The sequence below is a fragment of the Callorhinus ursinus genome, unplaced genomic scaffold, assembly GCF_003265705.2.
Source record: "Callorhinus ursinus isolate GAN/ISIS: 27379988/994484 unplaced genomic scaffold, GSC_fseal_2.0 scaffold22, whole genome shotgun sequence".
Taxonomy (NCBI): domain Eukaryota; kingdom Metazoa; phylum Chordata; class Mammalia; order Carnivora; family Otariidae; genus Callorhinus; species Callorhinus ursinus.
In genome coordinates, this window is record NW_027397084.1 from 10,339,553 (window position 1) to 10,362,185 (window position 22,633).

The 22,633-nt window shown below is 38.4% G+C and overlaps 1 protein-coding gene across 6 annotated transcripts in view; it reads right to left on the minus strand.

Annotated features, from left to right (window-relative positions):
• Positions 1 to 22,633, minus strand: part of PKHD1 (PKHD1 ciliary IPT domain containing fibrocystin/polyductin) — a 484,077-nt gene that overhangs the window by 400,603 nt on the left and 60,841 nt on the right. For all 6 annotated transcript variants that reach the window (XM_025890503.2, XM_073905082.1, XM_073905080.1 and 3 more), the window contains 6 exons: positions 14,543 to 14,673; positions 12,458 to 12,593; positions 7,977 to 8,172; positions 7,195 to 7,262; positions 4,187 to 5,794; positions 2,047 to 2,190 (listed from right to left, as the gene is read on the minus strand). In XM_025890503.2, the coding sequence (XP_025746288.1) occupies positions 2,047 to 2,190; positions 4,187 to 5,794; positions 7,195 to 7,262; positions 7,977 to 8,172; positions 12,458 to 12,593; positions 14,543 to 14,673 (2,283 nt within the window). The remainder of the gene's footprint in view (positions 1 to 2,046; positions 2,191 to 4,186; positions 5,795 to 7,194; positions 7,263 to 7,976; positions 8,173 to 12,457; positions 12,594 to 14,542; positions 14,674 to 22,633) is intronic.

Sequence of the window (22,633 nt, forward strand, 5' to 3'; positions counted from 1 at the left end):
TCTGAGAAACAAACTGAGGGTTCTAGAGGGGAGTGGGGTGGGGGGATGGGTTAGCCTGGTGATGGGTACTAAGGAGGGCACATACTGCATGGAGCACTGGGTGTTATACACAGTGAATCATGGAACACTACATCAAAAACTAATGATGTAATGTATGGTGATTAACGTAACATAATAAAATAAAATTTAAAAAAAACTAATGATGTACTATATGTTGGCTAACTGAACATAATAATAAAATCAATCAATCAATCAATCAATCAATCAAGGCATTTTGAGAAGTCCTTTTCTAAACTTAAATCGAGTCTTTTTTTTTTTTTTTAAAGATTTTATTTATTTATTTGAGAGAGAGAATGAGAGATAGAGAGCACGAGAAGGAAGAGGGTCAGAGGGAGAAGCAGACTCCCCGCTGAGCAGGGAGCCCGACGCGGGACTCGATCTCAGGACTCCAGGATCATGACCTGAGCCGAAGGCAGTCGCTGAACCAACTGAGCCACCCAGGTGCCCCCTTAAATCGAGTCTTTTAAGATGTAACAATTTCTATACCTCTTCTTCTATGAGTTATCAACCTTCCAATATCACAATTTACCTGTCCCAAAAACCTCAGTGATTTTTATTTTGTACTTCTAATCAAAACTGTGTCTCGACATAATACCAAGGAGTTTTAAAAAGTTAATTAGCTTAAGCTGTGTATGTGTGACAGCCTTTTAAAGGAGGGAGACTGTAGCAGTATTAGTTAAATATTGGAAACTAGAAATATGGAGTCTTGGTTTTCTGTTTCCACAATTTCCCAATTCATTCATTCCTTCATTAAGCATTAATTTTGCACATGCGCTGTGCCAGCACTGGTCTATGCACAGGAGGGAGAGTGGAGAAGCAAAGAAGCTTAAACCTAACTCTTCCACTTTATCTTAAGTTTCCTATTGTGGAATCTTCCGTGGAATAGATCTCTCTTCTATAATGCTCTGCTTATACATATGATGATAATAGGAAGTTCCATTTCTAGTTTGTATTTTAAACAAGGATCATCTCTCTCTCTCTCTCTCTTCACTCTGCCTCCCTCCTTCCCTCCCTCCCCTTCCACCTCCTTCCCCTTCTTGGCTAAGACGATCTAATGTAAACTGCCATCACCAATTACCCGTGGTGGAATTTTTGTCTAAGCTCAGATAAAGTGATGCTTTGATCACTTTGTAAATCCTTTACCCACATTCAAATTGCAGACAGAAGTTAGGAATATAATTTAAAGCACTATTCTGAAAGCATGTGTACAAACGGTTTCTAAGCACATAGGTACAAAATCTATGATTATGCAAACAAGTTAATCAGCTGGCTAAGCTGATCCTCTAGTGATAATGGCAATTTCTTCCCTTTGACTTTTTTTCTGAAGCTCAGTGGGTAATTACCCACTATTAGAAAGCCCCATCATGGGACTATCAAAGCTTTGTACCTTTCTCTCTAACAAAGACATAGCTTCTTGTACCCCAATTTACATGATGCCTGTGATGCTTAAAGCAATGAGAGATCATGGTATTCTACTGAGTAACTACCCAGGCATTACAGAATAAGAGGACAGTGTTCGTGTTGGCTCTCTTGCCTATGATAAGAATTCCAGAACTGGGCGCACCAGGGAAATATGCAAGAGATATCCAGCTCGCTGATCTAATCCCTACCCTAGTACCTCCACTAAGCAGATGTTTTCAACAATTCCACCTCAGAACAACACCAAGAGATTGTTTGCTCCATGATGTCTAAGGCTGTCATTAAAACAAATATTCAGAACTCACAATTACTTTCTCCATCATCATATGACAACCACCAAGAACACGGGTGATAATTTTCCATTGCCATTAATATGACAAAAGTTACTCTGAACCATTTTAATTGGCAGTCCCATCTAACATTTTAGATGGGGAATAGAGAAATCCTCTTCCCAAGAACACATAGAAAAATTGGGTGTCAATACAGCACTGACCACAAAAATGCAGTTAACCAAAGAATATCATTTTTATGTATACCCTTAAAAAAATATGTGGCATTTGTACAGACCATCCAGGGGCAGGACCAAGCAGCTGAAGGCTGACACTGTAGCATTAGCCAAGACCTGGCAGGGAGCACCACACACAGCAGCTGAGATGTTCCCTGGAGAAAATCCTGCTCCAAAAACATGCACAAGCCTTCCACCCAGGCAGCCTTCAAAACAAAATATAAGTTCATGATTACAAACGCAAATCTCTCTTTCTCTACTTAACTCAAAATTCAGATCCATGCTTTCTTGCTGCCCCTTCATTCTTTTTCTGCCCTCCAGAATCTACCCAACTGGCTTTATGTTCCAATATCCTTAGCGTCTTCCCACTAAGCTCTGGCCTCCAGAGACTGGAGTCCTTGTTCTGTCAGATTCCAATCATATTCAACAATCTATACAAATGTAATGATTTTTATATAGAAAAGTCATGCTGATTTATCATTCTTAATTTTTTTATACCAAAGAGTATACAATGAAAGTAAAAGTTCCACTAAACAACTTAGCTCACTGCTTAGAGTTAGTCACGTTTGGTTTCTTGTGAATCCTTCCAGAATTTTTTAAGCATCTATATTTTTATGCAAAGAAATTTTTTCTAGGGGCGCCTGGGTGGCTCAGTCAGGTTAAGTGTCTGACTCTTGATCTCAGCTCAGGTCTTGAGCTCACAGTCGTGAGTTCGACCTCCGCATTGGGCTCCATGCTGGGCATGGAGCCTACTTAAAAAAAAAGAAAATCCTTCTATACATATTCTTCTACAACTTGATTTTTTCATTAAAGATACAGCATATACAATTTTCCAAGTATGTGCACATAGATGCATGCTACTTAGAATTCCATTATATGATTATGCCACAATTTATTTAGCAATTTTCCTATTGATTGATTCTTTTCTTATTTCTCCTCTCTCGCTATAATTAATGGTGCCGAGGAATTGTACATTTATTTGCATAAAACTGCTGCAAACTGTTAGAAGTGGGATTTCCAGGTCAAAGGAAAAGTAAGGTTTTAGATGTGATGGATATTGCCAAATTTCTCTCCAAAAGAATGTTGTACCAGTTTACACTTCTACCAGTAACGCAGGACAGCACCCGTCCCTGATGGGGACAAGTATGACAATTCTAAACAAACACCATGTTTTGCTTCAGTCTGAGAACCAAGAAAAAATGTAAATGTCACCTGGACTCTCAGAGATGTGGCAAACTCTAGTCCACACTGAGATGGAGTTCCAGTGTCTAACTGCCCTCAGGTCAAGTCTCGGTAGTTCTTACACCCACCTGACAAACCCAAGAAGAACACTTTGCTTAGGGTGTGTTTCATAGCTCTGCTCTCTCATCACAAAAATCATGGAATCGTAGAAGGAAGGGGACCTAGGGGTCATCCAGCCCAAACCCCTTTATCAGTAGAAAATGTACCCCACTAAATTACTAACACACTCAGGACCAAAATCCCAATCCCTATAGCATTCCACCCAGCCAAGGCCAGACAAATTTGTTCTAAGAACTGGCTTTGGCTAGCACTTCATCGGTGTTAAGATGCAGCTCCCTTAATTTCCCTGTACTTTCTGCATCACGGTCAAATTTGAGCGGTCTCAAGTGCAGTAGGGCTTTACCTGAACAGAAACCAAAGCCATCACTGGAAAAAAAGGCAAGGCAAATTTCAGTATATCTATCTAAAAGGAGAAAACAGTTCAACCAATGTAATCATGCTACGCAACTGGCCTCTTAGTGCTGGGGTGTGGATTCATCTGTGAAATAATTCCAAAATGGTAAAAGTTAATGATATTTAATAAGTTTTAAATAATTCAGGCTGGCAGAGAGGTCTAAAAAAGAGGTGAAGGCACCTATGTACTACTTAGTTGATCAAATTACGAGCTCCTCCAGATGGAATTATGGAAGACACAAATTAAATCAGGTTAAGAAATCAAATTAAAATAAAATCACACTTACGGGATCTGCACAAATTCCTTGATTAAAAAAAAAAAAGCCTCATACAGGGGGCATGCCAAAGACAAGTTTTAGGAGGAAACGTGGACTGTAGGAGGCCAATCAGGCTTCTCTCCCCTTCTGTCTTTCAGATTGCAGTTGATTTCTTACCTTTTAGAGTGGTAACAGTAGCTATTAATTCATTTACATAAAAAAAGAGGTCTGTCTTATTTGCTTGACTTACCAAAGTTCTCAGTCACTGCCGAAATAGTGACCATGGATGTGAAGACCAGGACGGATGAGGCCCAGCCCCTCATGCGGTCGTACCCTCTGACTGGGTACTCCCCAGCAGGAAGGGATCTGACCACACACTGGAGAACCGTGTGGTTGCCAGAGACACCTGCACAGGGTGACATCCCAATAAAAATGTCAACGTTCTCAGCTCCTGAGACCCGGGCCACCACAAAGGTTAAGACATCGTCAGTCTGAGAAATAGAGAGTAACTGTGGGGTGAAGGCACTGCTGTAACCAATGACTCCCATCTGGTATGAAAGTCCATCTACCTCGATGACCAGGCCCGCAGAGCCATTTCCTGCAGGAACAATGCACTGGATGAGCTCGGAGCTGATGCTCACTGTCAGGCAGGCCTGCTGGTCAATGAAAACTAATGTGCTGTTCTCTCCTCGCAGAGCTGCGCCCTCCATGGTCAAGAGGCTTCCGCCATGGATGCTGAAATTCTTGGGGAAATAATGAGACACTTGAGGCAAAATGTAGAAGTGTCTGGAAACATTGCCAAAACAAGCATATCCAATTCTTGGATGAAAAACAGATACATAGTGGAGTCCTGGGGTCAAGTCACTTATCCAGCATGCCACATGGCTTGCATTCAAGAAAGTTACAACACAGGGAAGGTGATTATCCACAAGCACCATTGGCTCTTCTGCTGTGATGTCTAACTTCCGACCCCTAATCAGCACCATGGTCAGAGATCCACTGATGTTAGTGGTCAAGGAGTCCACCATGGGAGTTGTCTCTTCCTGCAAGAAAAGAGTGCAATTGCCCTGACACTCAGCGGGTAGCCCATTGACCAGGACTGTGATGTTCAGGGTGAAGGAAGCATCAGGCAAGTGGTCACCCACTCTGTTCATTTGACAGAGGACTGTCTGGTCCCCCAAGCTCAAAATCACACAAGTAAATGGACCTGAAAGGTCCACCCGAACTGACCTCTTCCTAGAGTTGAGAGCCAGCCCCCTCACTGTGAGTACAGTCCCGCCACAAGCAGACCCATGGGTCGGCAAGATGGCCATTATCTGGGGTGTTATCACAAATTGTTGGGGCACTGCCGACATGTTAGCAAACCCCATCTGCTTTTGACGAACTTGGAGAGGATAGATGCCCGCCTCCAAACTGTGAAGAGGAAAAGAGCACCCAGACAGGCTCATGTTGTTCCTTAATGACTGTGCCTCCAGATCACAGTTTAAGACCCCCAGAAGGATCACTGAGTTGGGGAGATTACTTCCTTCCACGGAGAGTTTCAGGCTGCTACTGGTCATTTCTCCTCGCACGGCAGTGACCACTGGTGTTGTTGCCGCTTCATACATGAAGGTAAAGCCCTTCCCCACCAGGCTGGGTAAGCGTCCTCGGGCAGAGGATACATTGCCAGCCCAGACCTCCACGGGGGCTGAGACAGCAGGAACAGCCACATCAGGCAGCAGGGCAGCGGGCGGGGTCTCACACCAGATGATCGTGTCTGTTGAGTTCACGATGTCACAGGTCCGATTACCCACAAGCACCCAAACCAGAGTGCAGTCCCTGCTGAAACCTACTCCCGAGATGCTGAGGATGGTTCCACCTAAAGCATGAACATCGAAAACAAAACTTAAAAGCTGATATTCAGAACTAGAAACTCACAGCACCTGCGTAAACCCCAGTGCAATTTAAGTGGAAGGTGGGCTGTTAGCAAAACCTCAGCAACTTCATCTCACCTCATCAATGTTAAATTTGTGATCATTTTGTCAGGAGTTAGATGGGCTGAAATTCATGTAATAGTAAAACAGTGTCAATTGTTATATAGGGGAAGGATGTTTATAATACTTCAGACAAAATTTTCAAGTATATTTATAGATCCTAGAAGCCACTTTGATCAATGTAGACACTAATGAAAAATCATATTTCTGGAAGTGTTCTTCTCACTGCTATGTGATCTGGCATGTTAATCTGTAATAATATTTTATATAATTATTATGTAGAGAGAGTATATGTATAATGTCTATGTTAATGGAAAATCAAATTCCTTAGTCTTCTTGTCATTTGCCATATGATCTCACATATTATTCCCTATTATTCTATATGTTATGATGTAGAGTATATGCAGATTGTTCTGTATATATTCAACTTAAACACTGATAAAAATTCCAACTTGTTGAAGTCTTATACTTACCTTCTCTATTATTCTATGTGATAGTCCAATAGTCCATATATCATGTAGGCATATCTCCGTGTGTGTGCACGTGTATGTTTTGAGACATCTCAAGAGCCATTGAAATATTGAAACATGCTTGTGATCCTGCTACTATATTCCTAGATTTTGTCTCTCTAGTTGAGGGACAAGCAAGCTCCATCTTCAGGACAGGGGTTGGAGCAAGGTACCTCATATCATGACCAAACTTGCAGTCTAGGCAAGCAACTTTCAAAAGGATTTTACTATACTCAAAAAGGATAAAGCACTATTGCATACACTATCACAATGATTATTTGCATGCAGATTATAGCTTTCAATTTTTTTCTAAAAATGAATATTTTCCAGATTTTTGTTTTGTCCTTGTATCTCCCATACTGACATTTGTGTTTCTAACTCCTTCTGGGTCCTTATCTGCATCCCCAGAGGAAAGTGAGGACACCAGACTCATTCCTTCTCTCCTTGCACCTCCAGTATCTAAAAGGATAACATAGGATGCTCTTCCCTTTTTTTTCTAATATCCTCTAGAGATGTGCTATCCATTGGGTGTTTCAGCCTCTTCTCATCAGACAAACAAAACCAGGCACATCTTGTCATAAATTTTGTCAATTTCCTGAGCTGACTGGGGCTCACTGGTTTCCACACCCTTCAAAGTACACCCCTCAATTCCCAGAGCACAAGGGAAGCTCCTCTCCCTGATGTCCCATCTCTGGTCTCACTGGTTCAAATCCAGGAACAGAACGTGAATATCCAGTGAGCAGACCCGCTGAATAAATGATATGAGAACCACTCACCCAGAAGGGACCCACAGCAAGGTTCAATGCTGAAAACTTCTGTGAGGTACTGGATGTGAAGATCAACCCTGCAGAGAATGGGGAGATTGTCATAAAATAACTGAGTCAGAAAGAGAGAAAGGAAGGAACAAGACAGAGAGACATTGGTATCGGGGAGAGAAGAACAGACACAGGGAGCAGTAAGGGAGAGCAGGTGTGAATGGCCCCATCTCCCAGAGAAGAAAGGACACAATGGGGAGAAAATGTTGTGTGGGACATTTTCCTGGGCCAGTATCATGTGGTGGCGTCAGCCCCATACAGTTTAGGTAACTTTCTGGAATGAGGAGAGGGACCTTCTGGAGAAATACTAGGCAGAGAGACGTTGGAGCAAAGAGGATCTGAGCACAGCTTGGGCAATAATTGTAAGCCATTTATTCAAAGCCCCAGACACAATCTTATTAAAGGTCTTATTTAGTCACAGACTCTAATTAAAGCACAGAATATACCCCCAACATATATAAATGCTCACCGCACCCCCACCTTAACCAAAAGCCATGACATCTTAGTTCCAGAAAGTCTCTCTTCCCCAACTAATAAGCCAAACATTGCCCTTGGATGGGTCTTGAGAGTGAATCATCTGGGAGGGTCTCTAAGATTTCTTCAAATTGTATGATTCGCATGCGTTTATCACCTAACTTCAGAAGAAGGGGGGAAAGTGAAGACCTAAGTCAAAGCCAGAATTCCTCAACTGAATCACTAGACCATGAAAGAGACCTAAAACAAATGGCAAACGTCCACCTCACCTTCGTGAGCGGATGCTGACCCCATTGATGGAGACTAAGAGCCGATGGAGGCCGGCGGGCAGCGGGGGCAGCACCACCTCTAGGCCCTGAGGCATTTGCACGTGAGCTGGAGCCACAGTGTCCTGAACGTGAACTTCCACATCCAAATCGGTGTAGTTCACCAGAAGTGCCATTCTGATGAAAAGGGTCTCACCTCCTGCGTTGAAAAGAATCCATTAGCCTCTGCGATGTAGTTTTGTGACCTCAACCACTTATGCAATCTAAACCTATCTTTCAGGATTAAATACGTGGTCAGCCCTGTGCATACCACTCTAACTGAACATTTCAATGCCAGTCGAATTTTTTTCATGAAACTTCTAGTAACTCAGAATAATTGAGCCACTGCCTACAATCTCAAGGCATAAAAAGCAAAATTGTCAGGACTATTGTACTCCAGAGGCACTAATTTAACTCCATGCAAAAGCAAATCAAGACGCAAAGATAAATCGAGAAGTAGTTTGGGGGGCTGATGGTCTTCACAACCAGCACCCAGCACCCCAAATCTTTTTTTTAAAGATTTATTTATTTTTGAGCGAGAGAGCATGCATGCATGCGCATGAGTGGGGGGAGGGGAAGAGGGAGAGAGAGAACCCTCAAACAGACTCCCCACTGTGTATGGAGCCCGATGTGGGGCTCGATTCCAGGATCCTGAGATCATGACCTGAGCCAAAACCAAGAGTCGGACACTTAACCCCCAAGTCCTTTTCTTTAACTTCCTCTTTGCTGCTGACAGAAGTCTAAAGCTATACTTCATGTACATTGAACCCCTTAATAATGCTGTGTAGGAGTGCAGTACCACAGAGTGCGCTGACCACTTTCACACGTGGCATCCCATTTCCTCCTCACACTGTCCTCATGACATAGGCAGAGCAGTTAGGAGCACTGGCATTCAGCTTTTGAGGAAAGTAAGGCCCAGCAGCCAATGTTTAATAGCTACTTAAGGGAAATATCAAGGCCTAAGCCCAGTCCTCTCTTACATTTCATTGCCTTTTTAGTTTAATTAGCAACTTTACTAAAATGCCATGTATGGTATCAACACTTTAACTCAATTCCTTTTACCTTAAATAGTTACTGAGTACCAAGAAGATGCCACAAAGGGAATAAAAATAAGTTAAACACAGAACTTGCCTTCAAAGAGACTTCAAAGTTAGTAAAATAGGTGTTAAAATAGCTTCAGTACAAGACACGCTGTATGAGGTGAAAATCAAGCAGTGGGTTTGTTCAAACCACACAAGCATTCTGAATATCAAGAAAGACCTCATGGACAAGATGGTGCTTGAAATTTTATTTGAAAAATAAGTCCCAAGAGGAAGTGATAAACAGTAGGGGGTTTACAATTCAATTCTAAAAACTTCACAGTTTTACCCAAAGTCTTTTGTAGCACTTTCTCATTTAACCCTCCAATGGCTTGGAGAGAAGGAAAGAGAATTGGGTGACTTTCTAGAAGACCAGATACATGTACATAGTCAGGGACTCTATGGGACTAGGTCAGGTTGATAGTGGGTATATGGCTGAAGACCAAGAAAGAAATCCTAAGAGGTTTTTACCTAATTCAGTAGACAACAGGGCCCTCCAATGGTTTCTAAGCAAGAAAATGATGTGATTGAAGCTTTCTTCCAGTCTATTAACTTAATTGGAGAGATAGGGGAGGAGAAATCCAGTCTTCAGACAACGGAGTCTCAACAAGAGCCAGAAATCAAGCATGCAATGGCAAGAGTGGAAATAAATACATGTACCTCTCCTGTGTCTCACAGAGACTCAGCTCAGGCTAAAGCATGTCTAAAACTCCTTTAGCTGCTAACGTTTGAGAACTACAGAGTTGGCATCTACAGAATAGCACAGTCCATTAGGTGAGGAGGAGAAGAGGCTACTTGAAAGAGAAAAGTCAAACACAAGGGGTTGTGGGGTGTTGGGATGACTGACTCTAGGTTCAAATCCTTGCTCTGCCATTTTCCTATCTGTGTGAGTCTGGACGACTTACTTTGGGCTCTCAAAGCCTTGGATTTTCCATCAGTAAGATGGTAAGCCCACCTTACTGTAAGGATTAAGTTAGACATCCTAGGACAGTCTCTGGTACAGTACATCATTCAAAAGCCCTCCATTAACTTCATTTTCTTTCTTGCTCCACACCCTCTTTACTTCTTCATGCCTTCCCAACTTCATTTCTACTGTGAAGTCTGAAACCTCAGTGTATTGACTTTGAAGGGTTTCAGGGCTGAACAAGAAAAAGGACATGACAATGAGGTGGCAAGAGCACAAAAAAATGAGTTTTATATGGGTAGGGCTTTGACAGGTTTGCATGGCTACCAAAATCTCACAGCATGAGACCTTCCACAGGCAACATTAGGAGACCACCACCCAGAAGGGTAGGAAGGCAAGGGAACTCCCTGGGATGAGGGAGAGGGGGCTATGTGTTTAGATGATGTCACTCAGCAGTAGTCTCTGGCTTGGAGACCTCCAAAGGGCATCAGTGGCTTACAGTCTTTTATAGCCCCCAAGTTTATCTTATCTATCGCTAACAGAGGTTGGATACAGTTTTGCAGGGTATGCAAAATGGCAGGCTCCAAAAGGCTAAAAATCTGGGGTTTTATTGGGGGGGGGTTCATATTTTAAATAATTGGTTATGTAAAAATTTGAGTTTGACATTGGCATGTTTTTGAGCAAATGGGTCCCAGCCTGCTGTCAAGTAGTAAACAACATAGGGCCAATATACACAGGACATCTTTGGCTTATCTATATAACACTCAGCATCTGGCAGAATGATGCCATTCACTCCACAAAGCATTTGTTGAGTACATACTCCATGTTGGTTCCTAGATTCAATTACTTTTACCTAGTTTACCTCCAATTTTCACAGTAACCTTGAAAGAATTATTCCCACCTAGCAGGTAGAGACACTAAAGATGAAGGAATTCAACTATCTTGCCCAAGGAGTGGCTGAGCTTGGATTCATTCAGATCCAGTACTGCCTAACCACAAAAACCACATGCATGGTTCTGCACATTAGGTTCATCCTCCCCCTCTCCTATCCCTCTTCCTCTCTTTCTTCAATTTCATCTTGGCTTCACTGTTACCATCAACATCATCATCTCCTGGGTGGAGATTTATAGCATTCCAACTATAAAGGAGACTTTCCCAGTAGGCTGCCACTCTTTGGGGATTTTATAACATGTTCTTCTTTATTCTGCCTGTAGAAAGATTTAAATGCAAGTGGAAATTCTGCAAACCATGCATCATGTTGTAAATATCAATAACATGAACTCCTTGGGTTCTTGTTCTATTGTCAAGCTAATCCTAGATGCCTCTGAGGCACTGATGTAATGTACTAATTCTTTTCATCATAGATAGGAAATTGTATTAAAAGCCAAAATCTTGGAATCTGAATAGAACACAGAACTCCCTCCTCTCTTTCCTATTTCGTTGGGAAGACTCTTATACCACCAAGGAATTTTACACACTTTGGTCACCTGAGGCATCAAATTCTTCTTCTGCACTAACTGAGCTGAACAATATTGAGAAGCTAAAGGACACGTCCCTTTATGTGCTCTTGAGCAATGGAAAATGAAAATGGTACCAGAAAAATTGAGTCCAAGTTTTTTCTTTGGGAAATGTGTTGGCCTTTTATAATAAATCCTTAGATATGGCTGCCATAAACTCTCTCTTATCTGGCATTCAGTTACCCAGAAAGACATGTTACCTGGTACTTTTCTAAATTGATATGGTATGACATAATAATAAATTGTTACAAGCTCATCCTATCATATCATCTGAGTTATCAATGAAAGATTAAATTGTTTCAGGTAGTTCTATGCTAAACAATTCCTTCTTTTTATACATAGTATGTCTCAAGGAATAAGAATTCTTGGTTAATCAGAACACCTTCTTCTCTAATCATATCAAATAGCTACTGCAATAGAACCTGATGCCAAAAAAAAAAAAAAATGGTATTTTACAGCAAACTATGAATGGTTAACTGCTTAGAATCTGCAACCAGACTGCTTGGGTTCAAATCACAGCTCTGTTACTTACTAAAGGTAACATCTTAGATAAGTTATTTCAGTTCCCTGTTCCTTAGTTTCTTAACCTATAAACTTAAAATAATAATCTTATAAATTAATGGCAGGGATTAAAGTCTATTACATGTCTGTGCTATCATTGGCATACAGCAGGTGCTCAATAAGTATATATTGAATTGTTACCTTTGAATTCTCATGTCATTTTCATGATGGAAATGGTCCCAATTTTATAGAGGAAAAAAATAGATATAAGAAGATTTACTCAGTGATGGCTAAAATGAAAATTGCAGTGTTCCAGTTTCCAGAAAAATAATTTCCATTCAAAATATAATGCTATCTTCGATATAATTAAGAGACCATTGTTTGCCTTCTTTATAGGATCAATGGTCTAAAAATAAAAAGATGTTGCAGTATCATGTATTTTACCTGCTATGTTGCTCCTGTTTCTGCTCAGAGACATGATCACTGGATTTAAAGAGGAGACATACGTAAATGCCATAGGAAGAACTGCAGAATGGTTCCCTGTAACCACAGTCAAATTCACAATGGGTCCATCTTTCCCCTGAAAAATCAGTTTTTAAAATCAAACCTCTGTAAATAAGACTGACTTGAGAGAAGTCCATATAGAATTAGTTTAAAAGGTTAATTTCAAGAAAATTATTTTTTTAAGTATATTGCTACTTTCAAGTCTCTCACTCTCTCTCTTTCCCTTTCTCACACACTCACACATACAGTGACAATTACTTAGAATAGGCAAGTGTGGCATCCAACTGATTAAAGAGTAAATAAGAATGATATGCAATTAGCACACCAGTTGGTTCTGCAAAAAAAATGGCAATTTCAAACATATCTATACCTAGCTAAACTATCCATCAGGTGTAATAATATTTTCAGACATGGAAATACTCAGAAAACTTCCCTCCCACATATTCTTTCCTAGGATGTTTCTTTAGGCTATGGTCTCATAACATAAACAACAGCCAAAAAAGAAGATATGAACTCCAAAAGACAGTGAATCTACCCAGGAGAGCAATCAAGGGAAGTGCTAGGATGAAATCTGTAGAATAAACCAAGAAAATACCAAGTTAGATTGAAGCAGGAGAACAGAGAGCTTCAAGGAAAAAGAGTAATTGATGTGATGAGATTTTTTTTAAGATAGAGGATTTTTATTATGAGGAAAACATATTAGGAAAAAGAATTAGAATCTCTAAGGAAAAAAACTATAAAATAAAAAATATATTACCTGATTCTGCCCACATCATTAAAATAGTTATAATAATGTAAACATAGTTTATTGATTTAACAAAGAAATGGTACTGTAACTACATTCAAAAAATTAAAAGTAGTTGTTTCAAAAAAGGGAACTTGAAGAAGGGTGCAAAGAGGTAAGAGAGCAGTATTGTTTTACTATTTTCCTTTTAATCTTTGCATGTATTACTTGGATCAAAATTTAAAGTTTGTTTTTTAATGCTTATTCTCTCTAGCAAAAAAAATCTGAACCATGCAAATTTTACCAAAAGAAATTTCAGATAAGAGGATACTACATATCAAAAGCTTTAGATTCATTTATCCTGAGAAAAAATAAATATGCTCCAAAATGTAGTGGGATGATCAAATTTCTGTTGTTTAAAATAGGATATTTTGAAAATTATCTTAATGTCCAATAATAGGGAAGAGTTAAACAAATTACTGTACAACTATATATTGGAATTCCATACAGTTTATATGTAAATGTGAACATTTCACAATATTTGAACAACTAGATAAGATAAAAATGTAGGGCCAGAGATCAAAGATGATTCTGAAATTTCTCTTCCAGGGGTCTCTATCTGTTCAGTAAACACTCATCCTTCGGGGTCATGAACGTGCTGAGAATGTTGATGACACTGAACTGTGAATAGATAGTTCAACTTCCACTGTGAGCATGACTCTCACCAACAGAACCAGGGAAGAATGTGGACTCAAATCTCCTAGTAGGCTATGAGATAGCACTAACTGAAGAAGAAAGGGAAAGCTCAGGGACTTGTTTTTAAGGGAAAAAAGAAGCATAAGAGAATAATTAGGAAGACATTTTATAGGAACCAGACATTCTAGAAGTTTCTAAGTCCCACCATTTATATCCATGCCAGAAAACAAAAGTGCTAGTGAAAACTAAGTTATTGTTGCTTGCTTAAGAGAGAAATGAGATGATAATATATGTAAGTTTTGCAAATCAATACCCAGAATATGCACTAGATAAATCCATTTATTCTGTGGCATTATTATTCACCGAGAGTATGAACTGGGACTGCCTGATTGTGTTCTTTTAAAAGAAATCAACTGATGTTAATTGCAAGTCGCACTGGTGGAGTCAGCCTCCCACTTTATTGCAAGATAGGCAATATCACCAATATTAGCATACTCTCATGATGAAAAGGTCATGTTGGTTAATTAAGTTCTAAAAAAGATTTGTGAAAACCCTTACACTACACGTTAGTAATGGCCACCCACCTGAGAGGAGATTCCACTTACTCTGGGTGGAACTTTGCATTGAATTCTTCGTGAACTTCGTGTGGTGATGTTGATGGCACAAGACCGAGATCCAAATAACACCAGGCTCACATCTTCCAAACCAGAGCCTTGGATGGTGGCCCAGAGCCCTCCTGAAATAAATAAAGCATTTTCACATGGAATGAAGAGCCATACAGGTAGACAAAAATTAATTGTCCACGAGAGAGAGAAAATGAAATTAAAATATGAAGCTCCTTAGTCAAAACACAAATCCTGCTCAAACTGCAGAAAAAGACTGATGCTAAATATATAAACTACTATATAAACAGGGAGAAATGGTAAGTAGAAGGCAGAGAGAAGGAGTAACACATCCTGGAGATATTTAAAAATAAAACATAGATAAATGCTGCCAAGAGTCAGGGAAGTAAAGTAGATGGTCTCTGAAAACTCTTCCTGCCCTAGAGTTTTAAATATCATCCCTGCCAATCCTATAGAACTTATTCTCTTTCTGAGATATCAAGTATAAGAGAGCATCATGGTACAAAGTGCTGGGGCCCAAAGTCAGGGCCACAGATCACTCTGCCACTTAAAGCAGACCATTTGTAACACTGACCCTGAGTTCACTGGTTCTCACTCCCTCATCTTTAAATGACAGCCTTAGCCCTTCCAGCTTCATGATTTGATACCACAAATACTAGGTTCTAGCCTCCATGATGCTGTAGAGGTGACTGACATCACCTTCCACCGCCATCAGGATTTCTGTACTAACCACTGAAAAACACACAGAAACTTCTGTCTCCTTGCTGTAGACATCGGTATGAAGAGACATGGCACTAATCGTAGTGATATTATGCCACACATTTGGAGGACCAGCACTTGATCAAGCTAACAAATAGAAATCTCATTTATTATTCCTGTGGGCAATGATTCTAGTCTGCCATCTCCCCAGATGGGGATACAAGAGAGGCAAGGAGGCCACCAAACAGGGAGACACATACACCTTGAGAGTGGGAAATGGGTGCAGGAACAAGGTTATCTTCCCCAAGCATGTTAGGGTGAGACAGCAGAACTTATCCAACCTGATGAACACCTTTCAGGAGAATGTGACTGGGTGGAATATACCCTGAAGTTAAATATATGAACTTGCCCTGAAGATTCAGAGGTAAAGAATAAAACTGAAGAAAAGAGCCAATTTACAATAGTAACATAAAAGATACAATATCTGAAAACAATGTTGACAAGAAATATTTGAGAACATGAAGAATTTGAAGAAACCTTTGAAATGCTACTGTGGAACTTAATAGATGGATTAAAACTTAAATTTAAAAAAACTAAAATAAATAGGTAGAAAAAAATGAACCTCATGAAGGTAGCATATCTTTCAAAATAAACTGAGGCATCAATACAATCCCAATAAAAATACAAAGAGGATTTTTTATTTAACTTAGACAAGCTGATTTTAAAATTAAAAAAAAATAACAGCAATAGACAAAATACAAAATTTGAAAAATAAGACCAAAGGGGTCTTCTGTCAGACATTAAAATATCTTATAAAACTACTATAATTAAAATGTAAAAAATGCAGTAATAAAACATGCACATTCAGACAGATCACTGAAACAGAATAGGAAGTTTAGAAATAAACCCAGAAAAGTAAGAGGCTATAGGAAATGATAAATGTGGCATTTCATATAAGTGAAAAATAGATGAATTTTCTAATAAGTAAAATAAGTGAATAGTATTGAAAAAATTAAATCTGATCTCCTACCTCACATCCTCACCAAAATAAATTCCAAAGTGATCAAATATTTAAACTTTTATTTTAAAAAAAGAAAACATTAAAAGAAAGAGAAGGCAATATGGGAAAACTTATTTTTATATAATTTCAGAGAGGCAAAGCCCATTCTAAGTATTTTATAAATCCCAAAGCCATAAAAGAAAGATTGATACACTTACCGCATAGACACATCTCCAAAGGTAAGGGAAACAAAGGCAGAAATGAACTATTGGGATTTCATTAAGATAAAAAGCTTTTGCACAGCAAAGGAAACAAAACCAAAGACAACCAACAACAGAATGGGAGAAGATATTTGCAAATGACATAACAGAGAAAGGCCTAGTATCCAGAATCTATAAAGAACTTATCAAACTCAACACCCAAAGAATAAATAATCCAATCAAGAAACGGGCAGAAGACATGAACAGATATTTCTGCAAAGAAGACATCCAAATGGCCAACAGACACATGAAAAAGTGCTCAACATCACTTGGCATCAGGGAAATACGAATCAAAACCATGAGATACCACCTCACAGCAGTCAGAATGGCTAAAATTAACAAGTCAGGAAATGACAGATGTTGGCAAGGATGCAGAGAAAGGAGAACCCTCCTACACTGTTGGTGGGAATGCAAGCTGGTGCAGCCACTGTGGAAAACAGCAGGAAGGTTCCTCAGAGTTGAAAATAGAGCAACCCTACAACCCAGCAATTGCACTCCTGGATATTTACCCCAAAGATACAAATGTAGTGATCCAAAGGGGCACCTGCACCCCAATGTTTATAATAACAATGTTCACAGTAGCAAAACTATGGAAAGAGCCCAGATGTCCATTGACAGATGAATGGATAAAGAAGATGTGAGATACACACACACACACACACACACACACGAATATTTCGCAGCCATCAAAAAATGAAATCTTGCCATTTGCAATGATGTGGATGAATTAGAGGGTATTATGCTAAGCGAAATAAGTCAATCAGAGAAAGACAAGTACCATATGATCTCACTGATATGTGGAATTTGAGAAACAAGGCAGAGGATCATAGCGGAAGAGAGGAAAAAAATGAAACAAAACAAAACCAGAGAGGGAGACAAACCATAATAGACTCTTAACCTCAGGAAACTCCAGGGTTGCTGGAGGGGAGAGGTGTAGGGGGATGAGGTTGCTAGGTGATGGACATTGGGGAGAATATGTGTTGTGGTGAGCACTGTGTGTTGTGTAAGCCTGATGAATTACAGACCTGTACCTCTGACACAAATAAGACATTATATGTTAATAATAAAAAAATGAATCACAAAAATAATAAACAAGTAGACAAACATATAAAGGGCTTACATCCACAATATATTTAAAAAGCTCTTAAAATCAATAAGAAAGAAAAATAATCCAATTGAAAAAAAGTGGGCTAAGGAGATGGACAGGTGACTGAAAAGAAAATACGATGCTTCTTAAACTTATGAAAAGATATTTAATTTCTCTCTTAGCAAAGTAAATGCAAAGTAAAACTACAATGAAATGTTATTTTTCTTCCATAAAATAGGCAAATATCAAAAAGTTTGGTAACACATTGTGTTAGTAAGATGTGGTAAGTATATAGTCATATATATTGCTACACAGACAATAAACTATAAAACCTCTGAAGAGAATATTTTGGTATTATCAAAATTTTAAATGTGCTTATATAACCTCTTGACTCAGCAATTCCACTTCTAAGATGTTATACTACTATTTTTTCACATATACGCAAAATGGAACAATGGCATATCCACATACAAAAGAATGAAGTTGGACCCTGTTTTAGGTTGAAATGTTTCCCCCAAAATTCATATTTTGAAGTCCCACCTGCCAAATACCTCAAAAGGTGACCTAATTTGGGAAGAGGGTCATTGCAGCTGTAATCAGTTAAGATGAAGTCATACTGGAGTGTGGGCCTCAATCCAATATGACTAATATCCTCATAAAAAGGAATAATTTGGACACAGAAAAGATACAGGGAGAACGCCAAGTGAAGATGGAAGAGAAGATCAGGGTGATGTTTCCCCAAGCCAAGGAACACCAAAGATTGCCAGCAAACCACCAAAGGCTAAGGGAGAGGCACAAAACAGATTCTCCCTCATAGGCTGGTTCAGAAGGAATCAACTTGGTCGACACCTTGATCCTTGACTTCTGGCCTCCAGAACTGTGAGACAATAAATTTCTGTTGTTTAAGCCGTCCGGTTTCTGGTACCTGGATAAGCAGCCCTAGAAAATTAAGACAGACCCCTACCTCACACCATAAGCAAAAATTAAAATAAATGAAATACCTAAATGCAAAAGCTAAAACTATAAAACTCTCAGGAAAAAATATGCATAAATCCTAGTGACATTGGATTAGGCAATTATTTCTTAGATATGACAACAAAGCATAAGTACCAACAAGAATAGGACAAACTAGACTTCACCAAAATTAAAAACCACAAACCATGCTGCACAAACCATGAGAGAGATAAGCAAGAGAAAAAAGGGTTAGAGAAGATCTATAAAAACAACCACAAAACAAGTAACAAAAAGGCAATAAATACATACTTATCTATAATTACTTTGAATGTAAATGAACTAAATGCTCCAATCAAAATACATAGGGTGACGGAATGGATAAAAAAATTTAAGACCCATCTATAAGTTGCCTACAAGAGACTCATTTCAGATCTAAAGACCCATATAGATTGAAAGTGAGGAGATACAGAAACATTTTCCATGCAAATGGATGTCAAAAGAAAGCCGGGGTAGCAATACTTATATCAGAAAAAATAGACTTTAAGAGAAAAACTGTAACAAGAGACAAAGAAGGACACTATATAATAATAAAGGGGAAAATCCAACAAGAAGATATAACTATTGTAATTATTTATGCACCAACATAGGAACACCCAAATACATAAACAGTTAATAACAATCATAAAGGAAATAATAGATACAAATACAATAACAGTAGGGCATTTTAATAGCTCACTTATGTCAACGGACAGATCATCCAGAAAACCAATGAGGAAGCAGTGTCTTTGGAGGACATATGGGACCATATAGATCTAACGGACATATTCAGAACATTCCATCCTAAAACAGCAGAATACACATTCTTTTCAAGTACATGTGGAACATTCTCCAGAATATATCACACAATAGGCCATAAAACAAATCTCAATAAATCCAAAAAGATCGAAGTCATACCATGCATCTTTTCTGACCACAACACTATGAAACCGGAAATAAATCACAAGAAAAAATCTGGAAAGACCACAAATACATGGAGGCTAAATAACATGTTACTAAACAATGAATGGGTCAACCAAGAAATCAAAGAAGAAATCAAAAATTACAAATGAAAATGAAAACACAATGGTCCAAAATCTTTGGGATGCAACAAAAGCAGTTCTAAGAGGGAAGTTTACAGAAATACAGGCCTACCTCAAGAAGCAAGAAAAATCTCAAATTAACAACCTACCCTGACATCTAAAGGAGCTAGACAAAGAACAAACAAAACCCAAAACCAGCAGAATGAAGGAAATAATAAAGATTAGAGCAGAAATAAAGGAAATAGACACAAACAAATATAAAACACAATAGAACAGATCAACGAAACCGGGAGTTGGTTCTTTGAAAAGATTGATCAAATTGATAAACCTGTAGCCCGACTTGTCAAAACAGAAAGAGAGAGGACTCAAATCAGCAAAATCATAAATAAAAGAGGAGAAATAAAAACCGACAACACAGAAATACAAAGAATTGGAAAAGAATATTATAAAAAAATTATATGCCAATTACGGGACAATTTAGACAGAATTGATAAGTTCCTAGAAACATATAACCTACCAAAACTGAAGCATGAAGAAACAGAAAACTTGAAGAGCCCAATTACCAGCAATGAAATTGAATCAGTAATCAAAAAATTCCCAAAAAACAAAAGTCCAGGACCAGATGGCTTCACAGGAGAATTCTACCAAACATTTATAGAAGAGTTTATCCCTATTCTCAAACTATTCCAAAAAACAGAAGATGAAAGAAAGCTTCCAAATTCATTCTATGAGGCCAGCATTACCCTGATACCAAAACCAGACAAAGATACCACAAAAAAAGAGAATTAGAGGCCAGTATTCTGGATGAACATAGGTGCGAAAATCCTCAATAAAATATTAGCAAACTGCATACAAAAGTACATTAAAAATATTCACCATGATCAAGTGGTACTTATTTCTGGGATGCAAGGGTGGTTCAATATTTGCAAATCAATAAACATGATACATCATATCAAGAAGAGAAAGGATAAAAACAATATGATCATTTCAATAGATGCAGAAAAGGCATTTGACAAAGCGCAACATCAACTTATGATAAAAACCCTCAACAAAGTTGGTTTAGAGGGTACATACCTCAACGTAAAAAAGGTTTATGTGAAAAACCTACAGCTAACATCATCCTCAATGGTGAAAAACTAAGAGTTTTTCTTGTAAGGTCAAGAACAAGACAGGGATGTCCACTCTTGCCATTTTTATTCAACATAGTACCGGAAGCCCCAGCCACAGCTATCAGACAAAAGAAGGGAATAAAAGGCATCCAAATTGGCAATGAAGAAATAAAACGTTCACTATTTGCAGATGATATGGTACTATATGTAGAAAATGCTAAAGACCCCACCAAAAAATTGCCAAAACTGATAAATGAACTCAGTAAAGTTGCAGGATACAAAATCAATGTACAGAAATCCATTGCATTTCTATACACTAATAATGAAGTAACAGAAAGAGAAATTTTTTAAAAATCCCATCTACAATTGCACCAAAATTAATAAAATAAATTTAACCAAATAGGTGAAAGAAATGTACTCTGAAAACATAAATATATTGATGAAAGAAACTGAAGATGACACAAACGGAAAGACATTCCATGCTCATGGATTGGGAGAACAAAAATTGTTAAAACGTCCATACTACACAAAGCAATATACAGATTTAATGCAGTCCATATCAAAATACCAAAAGCATTTTTCACAGAACTAGAACAAACAATCCTAAAATTTGTATGGAACCAGAGAAGACCCTGAACAGCCAAAGCAATTTTGAAAAAGAGAAAGGAAACTGGAGGTACCACAATTCCAGATTTCAAGTTATATTACAAAGTTGTAGTAATCAAAACAGTATGGTACTAGCACAAAAAGAGACACATAGATCAAAGGAACAGAATAGAAATCCCAGAAATAAACCCACCATTATATGGTTAATTAATCTTCAACAAAAGAGACAAGAGAATGGAATGGGAAAAAGACAGTCTCTTCCACAAATGGTGTTGGGAAAACTGGACAGCTACATGCAAAAGAATGAAAATGGCCCACACACTTAGAGCATACACAAAAATAAACTCAAAATGAATTAGGGACCTAAATGGAGACCTGAAACCATAAACATCCTAGAAGAGAGAACAGGCAGTCGTTTCTCTGACATCGGCTGTAACACCTTTCCAGATATTTCCTGAAGGAAACAAAAGCAAAATAAACTATTGGGGCTATGTCAAAATAAAAAGCTTCTGCATAGCAAGAAGCAACAAACAAAACTAAAAAAACAGCCTACTGAATGGGAGAAGATATTTACAAATGACATATCTGATAAAGGATTAGTATCCAAAATACATAAAGAACTTACTCAACTCAACACCATAAAGCAAATAATCTAATTTAAAAATGGGCAGAAGATATGAACAGACATTTCTCCAAAGAAGACATACAGATGGCCAACAGAAATATGAAAAGATGCTCAACATCTCTCATCATCAGGGAAATGGAAATCAAAACCATAATGCAATATCAACTCATACCTGTCAGAAGGGCTAAAATCAAAAACTCAAGAAACAAGTGTTCATGAGGATGTGGAGAAAACAGAACCCTCGTGCATTATTGATGGGAATGCAAACTGGTATAACTACTGTGGAAAACAGTATGGAGGTTCCTCAAAAATTAAAAATAGAACTACCCTACAATCAGTAATCACATTACTGAGTATTTACCCAAAGAATATGAAAATACTAATTCAAAGGGATACATGCACCCCTATGTTTATTGCAACATCATTTACAATAGTAAAATTATGGAAGTAACCCAAGTGTCCATCAATGGATAAAGAATGGATAAAAAAGATGGGAGATATATATATCTATATATCTCAGAATATTACTCAGCCATAAAAAATGAAATCTTGCCATTTACAACAACATGGATGGAGCTAAAGAGTATGTTGCTAAGTGAAATAAGCCAGTGAGAGAAAGTCAAATACCATATGATTTCACTCATATATAGTATT